The 22,532-nt window shown below is 37.9% G+C and overlaps 2 protein-coding genes across 2 annotated transcripts in view; one reads left to right on the top strand and one right to left on the bottom strand.

Moving 5' to 3' along the window:
* pcsk5 (proprotein convertase subtilisin/kexin type 5) overlaps positions 1-3,208 on the top strand; it is a 246,229-nt gene extending 243,021 nt beyond the window's left edge. The window contains exon 37 of the mRNA XM_031890895.1: positions 410-3,208. Within this exon, the coding sequence (XP_031746755.1) occupies positions 410-822 (413 nt within the window). The 3' untranslated portion in view covers positions 823-3,208. The remainder of the gene's footprint in view (positions 1-409) is intronic.
* Positions 3,209-5,030: 1,822 nt separating this feature from the next.
* Positions 5,031-9,970, bottom strand: rfk (riboflavin kinase). Its single transcript, NM_001016959.2, is given in 4 exon segments — positions 5,031-5,339; positions 6,409-6,511; positions 7,814-7,965; positions 9,632-9,970. Coding segments are annotated over 4 exon segments (465 nt in total). The 5' UTR covers positions 9,714-9,970; the 3' UTR covers positions 5,031-5,211.
* Positions 9,971-22,532: the final 12,562 nt, after the last annotated feature.

Consider the following 22,532-nt stretch of genomic DNA (forward strand, 5'->3'; position numbering starts at 1 on the left):
TACTGCTTTGAGATTCATAGTTATACTTTGGACTTTATCTGTAGTAACACTGCAAGTATATCTCTGTATCTATCTTCTATCTGCATGTATGTATGTATCTGTCTATTATCTATCTATATATCATCTATCTGTCGAATACATGTTATGTATTTTTATATAAAGAAGATAATGTACCCCTACTGTAATTTATCAAACTATTATCATTTATTGTTGCTGTTGCTGCTCAGAGCTGTATGCAGGCCACTCCATTCCTTTCACTCACTTCTCCAAACCAAATGTAATCACGGTAAAAGAGCAAAGGGCCCTTCCCAAACTTTTGCCAACATAATTTGCAATAGAGGTACATTATCAAATGCTTTCTCTTTCCAAAATAATTATAAAACATGTTTTTTTCTTATTAATCTTATAGATGAATGTATCCTATTGAAAGGACTTTTAACAGAATCTGAAGGAAAGCAGAAGACTGCTTTGTTTATAACTACATCAATATTACTGGTCCTTAGCATTGGAGCCATCTTAGTCTATTGGAAGAGATCCAAAGCCAAAGTTAAGTCTGTAAGCAAAGCTGGCTATGAAAAACTTCCTGACCAAACAAAATCGTTCCAGTCCTTCAAAGGCAGAGAGAGGACTTCAAGCTTCCAAAGGGATCAGGTCATTGAATACCATGACCGTGAGGAGGAAGATGAAGATGAAGATGATGATGATGACATCGTATATATGGGCCAAGATGGAACAGTCTATCGGAAATTTAAATATGGACTTTTAGAAGACGAGGAGGAAGATGATTTAGAATATGATGATGAAAGCTATTCATTTCGATAATTCACTGTAATATTTTTCAAAGAAGCTCTTTTGTCGGTTAGAAAAAAAGAACTGGAAATACTTGGGAGAAGTGGACAACCAAAGCAAAAACGATTTTCCTAAGTGCAAACCACAACAATAGTTGGATACTTTAACAAAATTAATAAACTCAGCTTGTTTTTGACATATTTCCTCGACTGTAATGAACATGTTATATTTTTGCACTATCCTAAGCTTTGCACCTAAGTGAGACTTACTAGACTAGCATCATAGTCATCAGGGTTGTTTTCTACCTCTTGCCTTTGTTGTATAGCTGGGAACCATAAATCAAAGCTCCCCTCATTGCACCAATAGAATAGTTTGTTCTTAGTCCACCACTCATATAATTTTCCCACTGCTTAGTTATGGTCATAGCCAAACTGTGCACTTGTGCTCTTTCTCAATCTGTGCTGGAAAACAACATGGAGATCAGAATAGAAATACAACAACAAGTTTGTTGTAAAGATTTAATGTTTATGTTTTCAAATTAAGTAGCACAATTGATATTTTTTTTATGGTACCCAAAACCCACATATTTGCCTGATCCTGCAACAGCTGTACCCACAACCTGTCCCCAATGCTAAAACAATGGTAAGTGCATTAGACGACCAGGAGGAAGGCTGAAATAGCAGGTGACAGTCTGGACCTGATCTGGCCTGTAATTTAATCTCAGCAGTGGGGGTACCCAACCTGTTACAGGATTGTGTGTCTTGTGGTAAGATTCTTCAAGAATAGCATTCAGCTGTATAGAATAAATTAATACATATATATCTCCAAAGCTAATTAGGAAAGGTGCAATGCAACAGCATCAATTATTTATGGAAACACTCCTTTTTCTTATTTTAATATGCACTATATGGTTGGGGTAACGCAATCGGACATTATAGTTTGTGGATTATTGTCTTGACTAGCGATTGGGTGTTGCATTTTTTCACTCAAAATGCATTGAAGTCAATGCACTTTTTTCTCTGCAATTTTTCTGTGGTTTCACAGAAAAATGAGCTGATGAAGAAACATAGAATTTATGTGAATCCATGTCTGGTTAAAAATTTCACTAATTACTAGGAATTAAATGTGTGGTTTAGCAAGTCACATGCTAGTTGAGAATACTTTGAAAAACATACTGGTATTTTGTCCTACACTAAACATACAGAGTATTTACAATATTTTTTACATGAGATTTTTATAGCAAATTTTTTCCCAAATCTTCGGGATCTTGCTTGTGTAGGTTATTGTGTGTTATTTTAATTATTGGTAGTGGAAATGTGTTCTGTGCTTTTCTGTACTCAAAATATCATGCTGCTATCTACAGTACACACTGTCATATGTGTGCCACACTACTGTATTTTATTGGAAGTAACAATGATATTGTCAGACTACAGTCTAACTACTTGCTTTACTACAGTCAGTGCTGACCTGAACAAAACTAATTTATTTTAGTCATGTGTTTTAATTTGTATTTGTTTCACAGTAATAGTAACCTCCCCAGCCCAATTCCTTTTTTGCATTATATTATTATCCGTCATGATGTGATTCCTACTTTGTTTTCATACTGAACGAACTAGAAAGAAACTGCTCAACAGAGTGAAGAAGGACAGCATTTTAAAATGAAAATTAATGTATGAATGCAGGGTTTAATCTGTGCTTTGTTGAAAATATTTTGTGTACATATTTTTAACCCAAATAATGGCACCTAATATAATGATTAGAATAATTCTATATTGAAAATAAATGTCGGAAATGTATTACCTTATGATCATGTAAAGCCTGTTTTTGACTCAATTATTTTGAAGATGATACACTGAGAAACTTGTAACTCACAAGTAATTAAAATATAATTTAATTAAGTTTTCCAAACATTGTGATCCAGTAGGATTGCTATATTTGCCATTTTTAAAGGTCTCCCAACCAACAGTTAGCCAAGGATTTGGCAGGTTTGAAATCCTATAAGTCTAGGAGTGCTTTTGTCTTTTAATGCAATTTTTTCTTGACACAGACCTGCACTATGATCTGATCACTGGCCTGTGGACAAAGCTGTTGGATTAGCGAGACTGGCCCAGCATGTGGGTGGCAATATTGGGGAAAGATCTGCTAGTCTGACACCTTGTCAAACAAGCAGAACTTTACATGTACACTCAGCTTTAGAAAACTTCTGGGAGGAAATGCGGGCATTTAAAGAGCAAGTACAAATAAAGAAATTAAAACTGTCATGAATCTGGGAAAAATGTAATGTTTTGTAATAAAGCATATAAGTGATTGCAAAAGTATTTATTAAAATATCAATTTAATAGAAGGAGAACATTCATAAAAATACTATCCATTAAACCTTCATGCGCTGGTGAAAGAACTGAAGGTAAAACAAATAAAATGTATATTGACTTCGGTTTAACAGTCATATGCTGAAACAGTAAAAACTGGATAGAATCAAACACACACAAATACAGTTTTCTTTCGGGTGGATAAAGCATGTATACCGTTTAGGTCTAAATATATATTAATGTGTATTAAACTTTGCTTTTTTTATTTGCAAATATCTATTTCACAAAGAGGGGAAGAGTAAACTTATGTAGCAGATCCTGATCCAAAACCAAATAAGTTGTTGGAACGAATGTGCAAATACAATGACAGCTGCCATCCCCCCACTGCAATACTAACGTTTTAAGTATCAAGAGGCCTATTAGGTACCAGTCTGCATTTCAGAGTTTCCATAAAACAAAATTCAAGTCTAGTGGTCCTGCCATCTAAAACTGGACAAGTAACCTGCAGACTGCAGGTGATATATTGTCTGCTGTGTAAATACAAACTAAAAGAATTATGTGTTGTTTTGCCCATTTACAATGATGCTTTTAAAGGAACAGTAACACCAAAAAATAAAAATGTTTTTAAGTAATCATAATACAATGCACTGTTGCCCTGCACTGGTAAAATTTGCACATTTGCTTCAGAAACACTTCTATAGTTTATATAAAAAGCTGCTGTGTAGCCACGGGGGCAGCCATTCAAGCTGGAAAAAAGGAGAAAAGGCACAGGTTACATAGCAGATAACAGATAAGTTCTGTACAATACAATGGTGTTTTATCTGTTATCTGCTATGTAACCTGTGCCTTTTCTCTTTTAAATGGCTGCCCCCATGGCTACACAGCAGCTTCATTTACTAAACTATAGTAATGTTTCTAAAGCAAATACACCAGTTGCACCAGTGCAGGGCAACAGTACATTATACTGTAGTTCCTTTTATACACTTTGATTTTTTGGTGTTACTGTTCCTTTAAGTTTCTAAAAATATTTGGCAATTTACCTGTCCTCCAAAAAAACAAATACATGTCACTTGAGCAAATGAAAAACTACAAGGCAACATTGTAGGAGGTGGACTAATTAAGTAACCATGACAGCACAGAAATTCTGGGCTTACGTAATAACATGTTTACGTACGGCTTACTTAAGCAAATTTAACAGTTGTGTGTATTTCAAAATGTAATGCACTTCCATAAAGAAATGTGCATTTTCCCACTGTTTTAAATTTTCATATATTTATAATCCAATATTATATTAGTAAAACATATGTAGTAAACAGTGGCATATTTCATTGGGAGGCTGGTTGAAACAGAGCAGGAATTTATCTTAATAGCATCTTATCTATAACCATGGTACAGGTATTTTTGTGTTCTGAAAAATGAGCTAAATGAAAAAAAAAAACTACAATACAAGTTGCTGCAGCAGTGGCAGACACTGCTAGCTTAGGCCCCAGTCACACAGACAATTTCCTTCGCTTCTCTGTGCCTGAATTAAAACCACAGGGGGAGAGAAGTGTATACACTTCGCCATTGCTGCATTGATAATCACAGCTTCAGTGTGTGTGCAGCATCACAGTGCTGGGGCAAATGAAGGCACTTTCAGGCCAATCTCCGCTGCCCCTCCATGTAACTGCCTGCACGCCAAAGCTGCGATTGTCAACGTAGCTACAAGGCGATACATATTACAGCGGATCCACTTCTCTCCACCTGACTGAACACTGCACCATGTGACCAGGGCCTAACAATCATATACAAAGATTCTCATCTCCCATTCAAATTCCACTGCAGTATACAGCTGCAGCTGAAACAGTGGTTTTAAAAGTACTGTACAAACAGCAAAAGGGAAACAAAGTGCCAACTAATGCTACTCACTAACACTGATGTGACTAGACCTGGCAAGATACATCCCTTTATTTAAATACATAACTTTAGGTAACATTTATAACAAAATTATGAAATGAAAATAAATAACCATTAATGTATGCAAGGATTAAACTTTTGACTGGCGCACAATTATACCAATAGGCAGAGAGCAAGGAAATATTATAGTGCAGCACTGAACAGTAGGTGGTAGTAGTCAATGACCGTTCATTATTTTATCTGATGTACTGCAAAAGAAACGATCTCTAAGGGCTTGGTATTCTGGTAGTTCTAGTCGTTTCTTGGCTTCTTCGATGTCGCTGTAAATTGCAGAAATTAATGCATCTGTGTATACAAATTAAAAAAACAAATTAGATTTGTGTGTGTGTGTGTGTGTGTGTGTGTGTGTGTGTGTGTGTGTGTGTGTGTGTATATATATATAGTGCATTTAAGTAGGGTCTTTCTGTTCTTTGGATCTTCTTGATCACCAATATGGATACATGCAGCTTAGTTACTATCAAGTAAAAGGTACTGTTTTATTGTTAGAGAAAAAGGGAAGCAATTATTTGCTTATAATGGACTATGGGAAATGGCCTATATGTAATCCACAGTTTCCTGCATAATGGGTTTCTAGATAAAGGATGCCATACCTCTACTAGTATAGCGACATGCTGATGGCAAAAACATAATTTATTTTTAAAATCCTTAAGTTACTTATAAAATATTAAATTAAGTTATTGAAATCTTTATTTTTTATTTAGTTGTACAAGAAACATGGAAATTTCATATTCTTGTTAGCAGCCAATTTTATTTTTAAAACCAGAACTAAAATATAAAATTTTAGAGTAGGGTTCAGAGAAGACTCAAGTCTGACAAAGGATCGGGCTAAAAATAATGCTCCTTATGCACTGACCTTTCTGTAGCAGCCAATAAGCACAGCAGCCTTATTACAGCAAAGATTTTGTCTTGGTAATACAATTTATTCACATCTTTCTGATACTGGCTGCCCTTATGCCTGGGGCAGTGAAAATGCTCAGTGTGCTCTAATCACATGTAGGCAAGCTAAACTAAGGTAGTTAAATTATACATAAGAAATCTCTAACTGCAGCTCAGGATTTAACAACATAGCGTACCTTATTTCACTCATAAGCAGTGTCTATACACACATCTACCTGTGTTTTTCTAGGAAAGGCTTGCTGACTGCAGGGAGAAGTAGCATAAGGCCTATGGCAAATTGGGCAATTTAAATGCTGTGGTCATTATATTATATTGGTTATATAAATTTTGAACAACCAGATAACGTTTAATATTTTCTGAAACTTATAAATTCACAAGCCTTTGTTACAAGATTTGGGGCTCTAACAATAAACATGATGAAAAGGTATGCTACATATATTGCAACATTAAAACTTACCAAGGGAATCAAAACTTTTTTCTGGTCTAATGTAGCCAGCAATAACTATGCTGAGAATTTCTCCATAGAAGTCCTTCATATAATCATGAATTATATGCGTTTCCTTAAAACAAAGAAAAAAAAAGAGGGAAAATTAAAAGTTACACAAAATCTTTCTTAAACAGGAAAAAACATTTTGCACCATTTAACAAAAAAGGCTAGTTTGTCCTGTTTTCCCCTTTGCCCTAACAGCCAGTAGTAATTGTAATAAAGTAGATTTTCTAACCGCCAAGGACTCCTGATCCACTCCCAAAAAAGTATGAAAACTGCTTTTGTTTCACCTTGCAAAAGACAGACACAGTTTCCTTACTTTTGGGCAGTGGGGCACAGACCCAAAAAATCATTACAAATAATGGCAGGGCAAAAGGTGAACAGGGCAAACTTTCATCTTAATTTTTGAAAAAGTTGCACATTTTTAAAAGGTAGTAAAATTGGGGATATATTGTGTGGAGAACTCAAATCAATTTTTGACTTCTGGACCTCTAATTATTTAGCTTTTTGCTCAAAAGCACACCAGTTTGGAATGTCAGCAGCTCTGTTGCTATAGGGTGCAATTTATCCTAAACCTTCCTGATCGGTATCTGACTGATTTTCATAAGGACCAAGTAGACAGCTTTTATTGGCTTAAGGGTTATTTACAGAAGTGCCTATGCAGATTGAGTTATGCAAGTCAAACCTGTATAGTCAAACAAAAAAGTGTCATAAGGCACTTTACACTATTAAGCAACATGGAAGGTGACAAGGTGGCTTTGTATTAGTATTCATGATGATTTGATGTCTTTAAATGCAGAGCTCCCTGTCTTCATGTTATACCGTGTAAAAAATATGTTTTGTCCCATAGGGATGCACCCAATGTACAACTCTGAATCTGTTGGATAAGTATTCCACCGCAAGAGATAGAGCAAAATGTTATAGATATATTATAGAGCAAAAAATACCCTTTAAAAATGGTATTTGTTTATTTTAAAGTCTAGAAGAAGGTACTCTGTAGTACTTGCACTATAAGGGCTCTGGCACAGGGGGAGATTAGTCGCCCGCGACATATCTTTCTGTTCGCGGGCAACTAATCTCCCCGAAATGCCATCCCACCGGCAAAAATGTAAATCGCCGGTGGGATGGCATACGCGGCGGCACGATTTCAATGAAATGGCGGAAGTTTCCTCTCAAGGTAACTTCTGCGATTTTACTGAAATCGCGCCGCCGCATATGCCATCCCACTGGCGATTTTTACATTTTCGCCAGTGGGATGGCATTTCGGGGAGATTAGTTGCCCGAGAACAGGGAGATTTGTCGTGGGCGACTAATCTCCCCATGTGCCAGAGCCCTAAATAATAAAAAAAACAAAGGATGAGGAACACAATCTTACCATAGATTTCTTGGTGTTTTTGTAGAAAGGATTCCAGCCAATACTCATAACCATCTTGTGAACTTCACCATTTCCCACTTGGCCCCAACCATAGTAAATACCTGTAGATATGTCAGCAGGAAGCCTGTCCACAATTTTTTCAGCAAAATTAGCTATTGTAAGCAGATGATAGGAAAGAAGAAAAAAAAAAGTTAAATACCATATAAATATTGCAGATTCTTTTGGTAGTTATATATAGTATGCATATATGAATATAGACACACACAAACGGCAAGAAAAACAATTGCAGCTCGTATATAGGAAGGCGCCTTATCCTACTGCAACATCACATTATATTTTAATTCTTTTGATACACTTTTTTTTTAATGTTACGGTTTCAGGCATTCTGCATTTAAATCAGTCTTTCACTCCACTTGTTGAATAATGAAGGAAAATTAAAAGCAACTTTCAAATAAACATTAACATATGTCTATGGTTTCAAAGTTATTTGGACAGGTATGGGATCTGTTATTCGGAAACCTGTTATCCAAATAATTCACATTTTTAAAAATGAATAAGTGAATAATAAAACAGTACCTTGTACTTGATCCCAACTAAGATTTAATTAATCCTTATTGGAGGCAAAAAAATGTTTTATTTGTAATTATTTTTAGTAGACTTAAGGCAGTGATCCCCAACCTGTGGCTCCTGAACAACATGTTGCTCGCCAACCCCTTGGATGTTGCTCTCAGTGCCCCCAAACCAGGTAGTTATTTTTGAATTCCTGACATGGGGGCAAGTTTTGGTTGAATAAAAACAAGATTTACTACCAAATAAAGCCTCCTGTAAGCTGATAGTGTGCATAGAGGCTGCCTAATAGCCAATCTTAGCCCTTATTTGGCACCTTCACTTTTATGATGCTTGTGTTGCTCTCAAAGTCTTTTTACATTTGACTGTGGCACATGAGTGAGAAAGGTTGGGGACCCCTGGCTTAAGGTATGGAGATTCAAATTATGGAAAGACCCCTTTTCTGGAAAACCCCAGGTCCTGAGCATTGTGGATAACAGATCCCATACCTGTACATGTAATTGTTAATAAAAGTAGTTTTTGTGGATATTTTCTTTGCTCTTTGTTGTCACTACTGAAACAATGTAACAGAAGCCAGTGATTACCACAGCTGGACAAGAACAGACTACTGCTATATTGTTTCAAGAATCAGAACCAGAGAACAAGACAGGACGAACAAAAACTGGAATTACATTTACAACTCCCTTATAAACCACTGTTTTGCAATATTAATGTATATAGGAAAGCTGCTTATAATTATTTTCTTTCATTATTCAAAATGAAGTCAGTTTTTTGGGGTGGAGATCCTCTTTAACTAGATGCCAGATCAGCCTTTTCCCTGGAGGCAGCCAAGGAAACAGCAAGGCAAAGATGACACAGAGGATATAATGAGTTAGTTTGTCAGTCATGGAAAACGAATCTTTCACTATTGTATTAATTATGAGGTGCATATGCCTCTGTCATTGGCAGGAGATATCCTGCAGAGAATTTAGATGCACAACACTCATTTCTATTAAAGACAAATGCTAGAAACGTGTGTAATGTGGGAGCCGCAGAGGGGCCATGCAGGCAGTATAAGGATATAATGAGTTTGCTTGTCAGTTCTTACTACATTTCCAAATAACTACGGACGTCATGACACATAACTAGATGTTGGCAAAGTGCATATTGGAACTGGCACACAGCGCCTGCCCTTTCACCGAGTTACCCCGGCACTGACTGTACGGAGCCCCGCAAGGCTCTCTAGGTCACCTTCACCGCCCCCCCTCTCACCTGTGGGGATGCCGAGCTCCTTGGAGCCTCTACCGAAACCCTTGACCACCTCGCCCCGGCAGAAGTAGGGCAAGGTCTTCATTGCGCTGCCTCCAATTTCTCTTTTTGCCGTGGTCCGTAACAGCGACCGTAACAGCACGGAATTCAGCGCTTCTAGCAAGCTCCGGTTCACCCCAATGAGGTTAGATGTAACCCACAGAAACAACCTCTAACCAGCCAATACAGAGGACACCAACGGCGGCACTGCGACTTCCAGCGCGTTATCAGAGCTGCTAGTTCCTAGCGACTATTCCGCCTCTGGTGACGTCGGCTACATGTGACACAGCTCGTCATCATCACGTGGTATATAGAAGCCAAAGTAGACGTTCTGCAGCGCGGTGGTAGTAAGATATGTAGGTCCTAAGTCTGTTCAAAGTGGGCGGAGCCAACCTGCGCTGTCCTGAGCGTTTGTAGTGCTGAGTCACTCGCTTCCTGGTGCATTTTGGGTGATGCCGGTGACGCCGGCGTCTTCAATAGAATTGCGAAACAGAGTGGTTTTCGGATTTGCTTGGGAATTGTTAAAAACATGGTACACTTTTATCACCACTGGGCAAGTTTAGCTGAAGGTAGAAACCAAACAGTGAACAAAGTTCAATAAATTACCCAATAAAGTGCCCTTTTCTGCTTTAGACTTAGTGATGAGGTCTTATGAGGAAAAGAAGAAAAAAATATATATATATAGTGTAATACTGTTATTACTTCATAATGTGCACTCTCATGTGCTTTTTAACACCAGTGATAACTTTTACTTGCATCACCGGTTTGTGCCCAGTTGTGATATCCCTTACAGACCCAATCAACTTACAGACCCCCTTGGGTTTATATGGCATCCAATTGGTTCCCTTGTAGCTCACGACTCTCTGCTTTCCCACCTCTTAATTTCAGGCAGTATTAGGAACCAGCAGGTAGAACAAATTGGTTGCCATGGGTTATTGTTCACATGACTTCCAACACAGTTTTGAGTAGCACATTATGTTACAAATTGAATATTTAGCATCATAGGTGCTTTGTTGCTTTTAGATATGAAAGATGTATGTTTCAAATAAAGAAATAGGCGTTTAGTGAATAGACTTTTGACTGTATGTGCTTAAGGTTGGTCATATAATTTGCTTCCTTGTAGTTCTGGGGTATTTCCAACTTCCTGGTTATGGAAGTAGTCAAGCACTAGTTAAACAGAACCAACGAACACAAATAGGACTATATAAAAAAGAAAATCATAAATAAAATGGAACACTGATAAACACCAGTAGACAAGAATATGAACAGGTGCACTGTGTTTTATTATTTATGATTGTTTCAGATTCTTTTCATAGGAAACAGGAAATGCAAGGGGGTTCTTAATCTTGGCATGCTTTTTATTTTTTTAAATTGGACAAACAGCATAACTGAATCAGCCAGTGTGCTAGTAGGCCATTCTGTAAGATATTTCCCATCAGTTCATACATTTATGAGCCACAACATAGTATTTCTCAGGCATGCCCTAGGCAGCCCCCAGTGAATAATGTTGTTAATTTAAGATAAGATTAATATAAGAATCACAGAAACACTGTGATTAAACAGCTTGCATTACATAACATATATATGGGATACTTAGTAGCATTAGAAACACAGTGAAGGCAGATCCTCCCAAAATTCATGGCCCCTGCAAACAAAAGCACACATTTTATGCTCCCCTGTAAAGTAACCCACAGATAGGATATATATTTGAAAACCAAACATGCTGAAGAGTTCTTCCTGTCTAAAAATGGTTTTCTATGCAATACAGATTTTACAATTTGACTTTTTACATTGACAGTTGCCCCACAGCGTTTGTTTTGGATATACAAAACTGCACCAAAATACATGCAACACATGTTCGACATATCTACTGGGTACAGTTTAAAAATATATAATTAAATACACCAATAGCTGAAGGACACAGTATAAAAATGATATTTTGGTCTTGCATTCATACCTAACAGTTTAATGAAATCACTCAATATAATGATCACATAATGTGATCAAAATACCTGATTATACCTGATATAGTGCTACTTATGTATGCAACACTGGAACAAACAGGAGGGTCATTACAATAACAAATAAATAGAAAGTATAATAATGAATACAAATAAATAAGTACAGTTGCATTAAAAAAATCAGTGCAGGTCAATGGTAGCAGTTTTGATTGATTTATCACTTTGTAGATCTAATCCCATGGTATACAATGCTCAAGGTATCTTTTTGTTGATGCAGCTGGGTTTCTTTTGTTTGGGGATTCTGATATTCCCAACACCCATGACAGTTTGTTGAATTATTTACAGTCCTTTGATATGGTCTGTAAAGGCAGTTGTGGATTTTTATGCTATGACACTCTTAACTTTGCTAAAACACATTAAGGGGCCCATTCACTAAAGTCCGAATTTTTTCAGCTTAAAATCACGATAAGGAAAACCATGATCATTTCTGATGTTCTAAAATGTCAAAAATGCTTTTATCGGCCGTACGAAAATATTGTAATTGCCTTCTGAAAGTCACAAAATTTTTGGATACAAACGTTCGTAAACGGCAGGAAAACCTTTCTGGCTTTGAAACCTTCAATGTATGATTTTGGAAGCCTTCCATAGGACTCAATGGCACTCAACAGATCCAACCTGGCGAAAAGAGAGTCACAATACCAAAGCTTGAATGAATTCCAAAATGGTCGTAGTCATTGCAAAAAATTAAGCCTTTTTCGTGGAATTTTAATGAAGTTATCGTGTTCGATAAGTTAGAAAAAATACAATTTTATCTCATAAATACTTAATCGAGGTTTTGTAAATGGGCCCCTTAGAGACAATTATCAGTATTGTCTATTTTTGTTGCTGCGACAAGTAAATGGCTACAAGTAGCTCTGTGTGTCATTGCCCTAAAGGAAAAATATAACCCCCATTTTGACATGAGCTCATTCAGTTGGACTTACATAGAAAAGGACTATTAGCACTATCTTATACTCCAGTTATAAATAGAACTATATTTGATTTTTACACAAACACACCTGATTCAACAGAGTGCATGTTTGCCAATCCACCCCTCCCCCCACCGAGTATCACTGTAATGTATCCCCACCCTTATCTTGTTTCATTATGAAGTAATGGATTCTGGGAATGAAAGTCCCTCTGCTTGTCAGATAATCTGTGCTCCATCCACTATTTTTCAAAAGAGGATGGGGGTTTCTGTTTCTTGGGAAACAGCTCATTGGAATTATCATGGTATCCTTCAGCCTGTGGAAGTGGGTGTTTTTTGTAAAGCAAAAGCTTATTTACATTTACATCTGAAGGTTTGTGTGCCTTTTCTACATATGGCTAATATCACATGGGGAGATTTAGTCGCTGTGATTTTTAAAAAGCAAGTTCCAGCGACAAGTAGCTTGTGTTTTCCTAACAAGCAATTACTAAAGATTTCAACAACGGAACAATTCTATTCCCCACAAATCCAGGTGTCATTCCCCACAATTAGAAATTACAATAGTTTTAAATGACAATGCTTTCTTTGTAAAATCACTCGAAAAAAAGGGTCTCAAAGCATTTCAGAGTGATAAGCGATTTGAAGTAGTATCGTTGGTTTATCTACTGGTGATTTATATTCTTCTCTTTGTACAGACAAAATGAGCAACTTGTCACTGGAACCCACTTTTTAAAAATCGCAGCGACTAGTCTGCAGAAGCTTGCGCGGGAGTGCCTTCCACTATGTCCTCTGAGGGCAAGGGAAACAGTAAGGTTGTTTATAGTAATGCAGACACACTTTATATGTGTCTTTTCTCATGCTCTTAGAGGCATCCATTATCCAGAAACCGGTTATCCAGAATGCTCTGAATTACAGAAAGGCCATATCTCCCATATATTCAATTTTAATCAAATAATTCACATTTTTAAAAATTAGTTCCTTTTTCTCTGTAATAATAAAACAGTACCTTGTATTTGGAGTCAAAATAATTCAATAAGGTTTATTTAATGTTTAAACAATTTTTTTGTAGACTTAAATTATGGAGATCCAAATGTCAGAAAAAAACCTTTATCCAGGAAACAACATGTCCTGAACATTTCGGCTAATAGGTTACATATCTGTACTATAGTATGGGACCTGTTAACCAGGATGCTCATAATTTCTCCATACTTTGTCTACTAAAAAATAATTCAAACATTAAATAAACCGTCTTGAATTATTCTGACTCCAAGTACAAGGTACTGTTTTATTATTACAGAGAAAAAGGAAATCATTTTTAAAAATGTGAATTATTTGATTAAAATGCAATATATGGCCTCCACCAAAGATGAATTTTATCTTACTAGTCTTATTACTACAAAAAAAAGGAAATCAATTATAAAAATGTTAATTATTTGATTAAAGTGGAGTCTGTGGGAGATTGACCACATAATTGAGAGCTTCTGGATCATGGGTTTCCTGATCAGGATCTCACCAAAATAATAGATAATGGACCTGTACCAAAATGGGCCTGTGTGCTCAAGGTTCACACTATAGCTGCCATGCAGGAACTCGTTAGCTGTATCCTGTCATTAGTGTTGCAACTTAAGATGAGACACTTTTTTTTAATTGTTACACCTTTAGGTTCTTGGCACACAGGAAGTATTCTCTGCTGGGGTTTTTCCATCCAAAGAAAAAAGCACCTGAATGAGAAGACAGATTGTGAAACACTTAATTTAGTACTTTTACTACCTTTCTGTGCATGTCTATATGAGTGTCAATGTGTGTGTACACAGCCAAAACAGAAAGGCATGATCTCTGCGCACAATTATGGACACGGTCTTACATTTCAGATGGAGGATTGTTCCTACTCATCTGGGGATACATTTTCCTTTTAATTATACCAAATATAGATTTTAATGGCTGCAAAATGCTTGCAGATATTACTTTAATGAGAGAGTGTCGATTTATTTCTTTTGAAAAAACACATGGTTTAGTTTAGTTGCATTGGCATATCTACAGGAAAATGTAATAATAAGTTGGCTATTGCTGAGTGCAGATATGAACAGCTGTATTTAAGCCATAGTTAAGGACAAATCTACTAAAAATAATTTGCAGTTTGCATGTAATGTTTGTTATTTCTTTATCTGATTTGGTGCTTGTTGAATTTCTGAGTGTGCTAACTGAATATAACAACAGCTATTGTTTATTTAAAAGTAATGGTGCAGGTGCTCAGTGGTACTTCTTGTCATTATCAGCTTGTACATTCTAATATGCACTGAGCAGCAGCTGTGTCAGCTTGCCCTTTATCGCTAAGGTGCTGTGACGGTATGTTTTCTCTTTTGTAGGAAACTGCTTTGTGCCAGTGAGTTTGCAGAAAACTGCAACTGTGTATATAAAAACACAAAGCAAAATCTGTGAGTAGAGCACATAATCCATCACCTAATTCGTTGGGGGATCTCTTGATGATCACCCTGCATGGCAATTTGGCCACACAAATATATATCTGTATTGCACAGAACCCTTTTTGGAAGTTGGGAGAGATAGAATGTTGCATAGTTGAATGACCAAAAAAACCTGGACCTTATATACTGTATGCACAATATCAGGTCAGTAGTTAATCCTGTTTTGGCCAGTCAACTGTGATGTGATTGCAGCATAGGGTACCTGACTAAGGCCTTTTACACATGGGCGTTTCTGCCTGTGTCCCTCTGCAGTGGATCTTTCCTGCTTTCCAGCATATGATAACATAGGAAGAAACAAAGTCCTATATTTCTTATAATATTGTACACATTGCGGCACAGGCAAGTGCCACATGCAACTGGAATGCAATAAAGGGTGAATATGCAACTTTCTGGTGCATTATGGGTCAAAAACTAAATTTGTATGAAATATTTTGTATGAAAGTGTAGCGTTTTTATTGAGAATTTTCCGACAACAGTGTTTTGATTGTATTGTTTGTAGTGTGATGTATGTTTAGGTCTAGCTGTGAAATGTAAATATGAGTTCCTTTAAAAAAATGGGAAGAGGGGGGAATAAAAGCCTAAACATATGAAAAGGAAACCAACATTTAGTTGTGTTGGGTTGAAACCCCCACATACTGTTCTTCGACTTTGGCTTATTCTTTCGCTTCTTATTCTTAGCGCCCCCCCATTTTCTAAACGCTACTCCTCCTACAGTTTTAGGGGTGCAACACCCAAACTCCCCACACATCTTCGCCCTATAGCGGAGCAGGTTGCTTGTGCTTTTCTAAGCGATCCTGCCCCCCGTCTTTTTGTGGCACTTTAATGGGGAAATTGAAAGTGCTGCCAATCTTACAGCTTTGAGGCTACGCTCCCCAAACTTGAATCACATAGTTATGGGGTCAGCCTGAATGAAAATAGGATGATTATTGGATGCCCAAAAGTGGGCGGAGCTGTGAACCGCCAATCAGATTTTACCTATTGATTTGGCGGAAATTCAACCTGCTGCCATTCTCACAGTAATAACGTCGGGGTCCCCAAACTTTTTACACTTGGTCACTAGGGGATTGCAGTTTAAGTTTTGAAAAGTGGGCGGAGCCACCAACAGCCAATCAAATTTACCTATTGATTTTTATTGGTTTGATGCCAGATTTTCTAAACTTTGCACAGTCAGTCACTGGGTGACTACCATTCAGGCTTTTTAAAAAAAAAAAAAAAACCCCGCAAAGTGGGAGGGGCCAACAGCAGCCAATCATATTGTACCCATTGACTTTTATGGGGAAATTGAAACTGCTGCCAAACTTACAGCTTTGAGGCTACACTCCCCAAACTTGAATCACACTGTCATGGGGTCAGCCTGAATGAAAATATGATGATTGTTGGATGCCCAAAAGTGGGCGGAGATGTGAACAGCCAATTAGATTTTACCTATTGGCTTGGCAGAAATCCAACCTGCTGCCATTCTCACAGTAATAACACCGGGGTCCCCAAACTTTGCAGAAGTTAGGCACCAGGTAACTGTGGTTCAAGGTAAGTTTACCTATGGGGGAATGGGGAAATGGGGAAATTCAACCTGTTGCCATTCTCACATAATTAACACCAGGGTCCCCAAACTTTTCACAGTTGGTCACTAGGGGACTGCAATTTTAGTTTTGAAAAGTGGGCGGAGCCACCAACAACCAATCAGATTTCACCTATTGATTTTTATTGGTTTGTTGCCAGGCTTCCCAAACTTTGCATAGACACTGGGTGACCACGCATTTAAGGTTTTTTGTATTTTTGTAAGTGGGTGGAGCCACCAACAGCCAATCAGATTTTACCTATTGACTCTAAATGGGGAAATTCAACCTGCTGCCATTCTCACAGAATGAACACCGGGGTCCCCAAACTTTTCACAGTTGGTCACTAGAGGACTACAGTTTTAGTTTTGAAAAAGTGGGTGGGGCCACCAACAGCCAATCAGATTTCACCTATTGAATTTTATTGGTTTGATGCCAAAGTTCGAAAACTTTGCACAGTCAATCACATTTCTTTCATTGTTTTCAGTGGGAAAATTTTAACTGCTGCCATTCTCACATGTTTAATGTCAGGGTCCCCAAACTTTACACAGTTTGTCACTAGCTGACTATGTTCCAAGTTTAGAAAAGTGGGTGGGGCCAACAACAGCCAATCAGATTTCACCTATAGACTTCATATGTTTAAATTTAAACTGCTGCCATTCTTTAAATATTAATACTAAGGTCTCCAAACTTTGCAGAACTAGTCACCAGGTAACTGCAGTTCAGAGTTAGAAAAAGTGGGTGGAGCCGACAACAGCCAATCAGATTTTACCTATTGATTTTCAGTGGGAAATTCAACCTGCTGCCATTCTCACAGTAATAACACCAGGGTCACTAGGGAACTGCATTTTTAGGTTTTAAAAAGTGGGTGGAGCCACCAACAGCCAATCAGACTTCACCTATTGAATTTTTTTGGTTTATATTTAAAATGTTGCTTTGCTCACACTATTTATGTCAGGGTTCCCAAACAAGTGGGAGGAGCCACCAACAGCCAATCCATTTCCACAAATTAGATTTCATTGGTTTATATTTAAACTGATGCCATTATTTAAATATTAATTCCAGGGTTGTTAAAGTTTCCAGAGTTAGTCACTGAGTATTTGCCATTCAAAGTTAGAAAAAAGTGGGCGGAGCCACCAACAGCCAATAACATTTCACATATTTACTTTACTTACTTTTTGGTGAAGTGTAAAAGGCTGTCAGCATCACAATGAATGCTCGAGTCCCCAAAATTTGCAAAGTTGGTCACTGGGGGACTGCAGTTCAAAAATAGGAAAAGTAGGTTGGGCCACTAACAGCCAATCAGATTTCATCCATTTAATTTTTTTTGCTTTAAATTTAAAATGCTCTCATTCTCACACTATTTATGCCAGGGTGCCCACTGTTTGTCACTGGGTGACTTCGACTCAAGGTTAGAAAAAGTGGGCGGAACCACCAATCACAATTCACCTATTGACTTTTATTGGTTTAAATTTTAATTGCTGCCGTTCTTTAACTATTAATCTTAGGGTCCCTAAACTTCGCAGAGTTAGTCACTGGGTAACTGCAGTTCCAGGTTAGATTTAAACATAAATATGACCCTCTCATTCTGATTAAAAATATATTTTTCCTGTTGGAGAGGGATTGGCTTGCCCAGGCAGAAGCCAGAATGCCTATAAATACAGGTGGTATTAACAAGAAAAGTTTTTCCCAAGCGAGTGATGTTGTACCCTAAGTCGTGTTCCTTGAAAGGAGGGCAAAGAGCTGCACCTTAGTCTGTGTAAAGCACTGTCTACAGTTGGTTCTGCTTACAGTGTAAGTTTGAGGTGGCATACAGATGGCCCCTTGCTTGTGCATCATTTAAGGCATATAAACGAAAGTGTGCCTGACAGCGTTGCACTCTAACCCCCATATGTAATAAAAGGCATTTCATCTGCCCAGGAGCAGTATCCCATAGCAATCCAATTAGCTGGATTACTGCTCCTGGGCAAACTTACTGCCTTTTATTACATAACCCCTAAGCCGCATGTTTATTATCTGCTGCAAAGTGCAGAACACAGATGCAGGGTCAAAAAGGCTAGGTTCATGATCTTGCTGCTCAGGGAACTGGGAAAGGTGGGTGCCTTGGGCCCTACACAGGGAAGGAGTTGTAGGTAGTGTGACATGCTGACTGCCTGTACACATACTTTTGGGGGGAAATTAGCTATGGTAGGCAGGTATGCAGAGGATATGGAGCATAGAGACAGGGACACCACGTCTTCTGGCAAAAACAAGTTTATTTTGGGCAAACTCTTCACAACTTATACATCACAAGAGGCCAGATCTGTATTATTTCAACAAAACGTATTCAGGACTTGTCCCCTCACACTCTGTAACCTTTTCAGGACTTCTTACCATACCCAGTTTCACAGACCCATGGTAACTCTCACACTTGTGACCACCCAGGCTTCTCACTAAGCCCTACTGTTTCTCCCCTCCTGGGATTCCAGCTCACCAGCCTCTGTAACGTTCTGGCTTCTCACCAAGCCTTCCCGAATCTCGCCCCCTGGGATTCCAGCTCGCCAGCCTTTGGAATATTCTGGCTTCTCACTAAGCACTGCTGCTCTGGCTCTCATACACTTGGTTACAGCTCCCTCTGCTCCTTGCAGTGGCAGGCAGCACTCTCAGCCCCTCTGGGAGTTCCTAACAGAGGCAAGTAGCCTTCCAGTTCTGTGCCCTGTTCTGAGAGAACTTTGGCTCTGAGTGACCCATTTTACCTCTATAGGCAGCTCCTCTCTTGGCTGCCTCTTAAAGGGGTTGTTCACCTGTGACTTAACTTTTAATATGATGTATAGAGTAATATTCTAAAACAATTTGCAATTGGTCTTAATTTTTAATTATTTGTAGTGTTTTAATTATTTCAGTTTTTGTTCAGCAGCACTCCAGTTTGGAGTTTCAGCAGCTTTCTGGTTGCTAGGGTCCAAATTACCTTAGAAACCAGGGGGTGGTTTGAATGAGAGACAAGAATATGAATAGTTGAGGACCTGAAAAGAAAAATACGTTATAAAAGTAACAATAACAATAAAACCTATATAAAAACAATTAAAAACCTATACAAAATAAATAATGGAATTGAATTATTGCTTAGATTTGGCCATTCTATAAACATACTAAAAATTAACTTAAAGGTGAACCACCACTTTAATTACCTGACTGAGAGGGATTATTATCCCTATCTGCACTACGAATCCCCCTGCAGTCAACATCATGCACCTCAAATGCACACTTTGCCACATATTTTTAGGCCAGACAGCTGAGTTTCCTAAACACACTGTCACAGTAGTGAGAGTAAGGGACAGCAAGTAATTATATCAGCATTCACCTGTTTGTGCCCCTTCTCTTCTGGTACAACTGTAAGCGCCATCCCAACTCCCAGCTGTTGGGGGTGTTCGTAGCTATAATTTAACGACGGCTAGAAGCACACTTTCATATATGCAGAAACCTTATTTGCCAATACACAACTCAGTTTAATTTGCGTAAATAAAAAAAGCGCTTATAATCTTACTGTATGTCTTATTTGGCATACTAAAAAGGGCAAATTGCATGTATTTCATTCAGAGCTGTGGAGTTGGAAGCAGTTTTGGGAACCGGAATTCAGAGTGGGCAAATGTACCAACTTCGACTCCTAATAAGTTAAATTGTACATATTGTTACCTAAAGCAGACGGCATCTTCATATAGCTTTAACATTGCTGAGCTTTGGCATTGATGAAATACCTTGTATGTTGTGTCCTTTCAGGCAACATTAGTATATTAAATACAGAGGAGTGGGAGTGAGAGTTGGAGGTACCATAATCTGAGGAGTTAGAGTCAAAGGATTTATGTACAGTTTCCAGTACCCCCAAAAAACTGAAAAGGTGAAACTTGTAACAAACCTTCCTTGCTTAGACACTTTGCAAGCAATATTCACGCATCCTAATTAGTGAGGGTGGGTACTTACAAACCCTAATGAACATCAAGCATATCAAAAATAAATCCCATGGAAAGATTTTCACTGTCACTATCAGAGCTTGCATCTATAGATTAAAATGTGGTACTTACAAACCCCAAAGCATTTCAGGCATGTTAGAGATAATACTGTCCACTATTAGAGATACGTAACGTATGACAGAAATTGCAGAACTTGATCTTTGAAAGGTATGTGAAGGCAAACATACTATGCTGTGTGCGCCCTTCTAGCCTGGATTTGTACAACTGATTCTGCTGTAAATTTGAAATAGGAATGAGTAATATCCCTTGACAATATAAGTGCAGTACAAATGGAGAAAAACAGGACCACAAATAGTGTAAAACCTTGTTTAAGCACATGTTAACTGATTCTATTTGTAAAACCTTGTTTAAGCACTTGATATTTTAAAAAAGCACAAGTGTAGTTGGTTAAAATATTAATGACAGTCTCAGGGACTATTTCCAGGTCCAGAAGAAAGAATGAAAAACAACGGTGTTCACCTACCAGTAAGTATTGTACTCAAGTAAGCTATGGCTGTAGTTTTACAACTACTGTATATTTTTTTCCTGTAAGCATTGGTGCTAATCCTCATTTAATCCTAATTTATAAAATGATAATATAATAGCAACCGAAGGACCACAGGCCATCACCTATTTGGCTTTGCCCCAGCCACTCCTAAAGCTGAGTCTGTACTTATACTTATGGGTCCTTATTTTCATAAAGTGTCTGTGTTACCCATGTTCATCCAGTAGGTGCCACTGGACCTTAAAGTAAATTTTTAGTATGTTATAGAACGACCAATTCTAAGCAACAATTCAATTCCATTAGTTATTTTGTATAGGTTTTTAATTGTTTTTGTATAGGTTTTATTGTTGTGAAACAATGTGATTCATATAAACATAAAAAAAGATACATTACTTTCAATTATATGTTTCTCTTGGACTGTTACATATATACAATCCTGAAAAGACCTAATATCACCTGATATAATTATTACAATGCATAAATAGCAGTTAGAAACTTATGCCAAAATGAAAACAATACAGAAGAATATAACCACATTACAATAGAAAGCAACTTAATTGTAGTTGTCCATTTAGACCTTTTGGAGGTACACAGTCTACTTTAAATATCCAAAATGCTTCACACTGCAAAAGGCCACATTTTGGTCCCTACTAGTGAAGAGTGAATCCGTTTCCCTTCGCCGAAAAATTTGCGAATCTTTCAAAAGATCCGCGAAACGGCGGAAAATTCGCAAATGGCGAAAATGTTGTGCGGCAAAAAAAAACTGTCGCCCGTGACTGTTCTTTTGTCACCTGCGGCTATTATTTTTTCGCCCGCAGCTATTTTTTTGTCGCGTGGCTATTATTTTGTTGCCCGCGGCTATTATTTTGTTGCACGGCTATTCTTTTGACGCTCGTGACTATTCTTTTTTGACGCCGGCAACAATTTTTGAACATGTGGCGAATTTTTCCGCAGCGAATTTTTTCATCTGTTTCACGAAACAGAAATTCGCCGCAAATCACTAGTCCCTATCCCTAAATGCCTTGGCACATGCACTATTGTCATACATCTGAATGAATCAACTGGCTGTTGTGCAATGTCTTGTTTTTTGGGATCCACTTCACTGTCTGGATCTAAGGCGGCCCTAATGCTAGCTCTATACATAGCTAGAGAGGACATACAGTTTTGCCGCGATAAATGAAGCCACATGGGCATTAGATTATGTACACAACAATCAGTGTTGTGCAGGTCATTTAATGCCCCATAGCGTATCTTTTCCCTGTTCTCGGGTGCCTGAACTCCACAGAGCAAAACATTGTTTGCTTGTGGGTTTATTGTCTGCAGAAGCTTGTTCGTGAGTGTATGCCTTCCACAGTGTATGCCTTCCACAATGTTCTCTGAGGGCAAGGGCACGTGAGTGATACTGAG

Source organism: Xenopus tropicalis, chromosome 1, assembly GCF_000004195.4.
Source record: "Xenopus tropicalis strain Nigerian chromosome 1, UCB_Xtro_10.0, whole genome shotgun sequence".
Classification (NCBI taxonomy): domain Eukaryota; kingdom Metazoa; phylum Chordata; class Amphibia; order Anura; family Pipidae; genus Xenopus; species Xenopus tropicalis.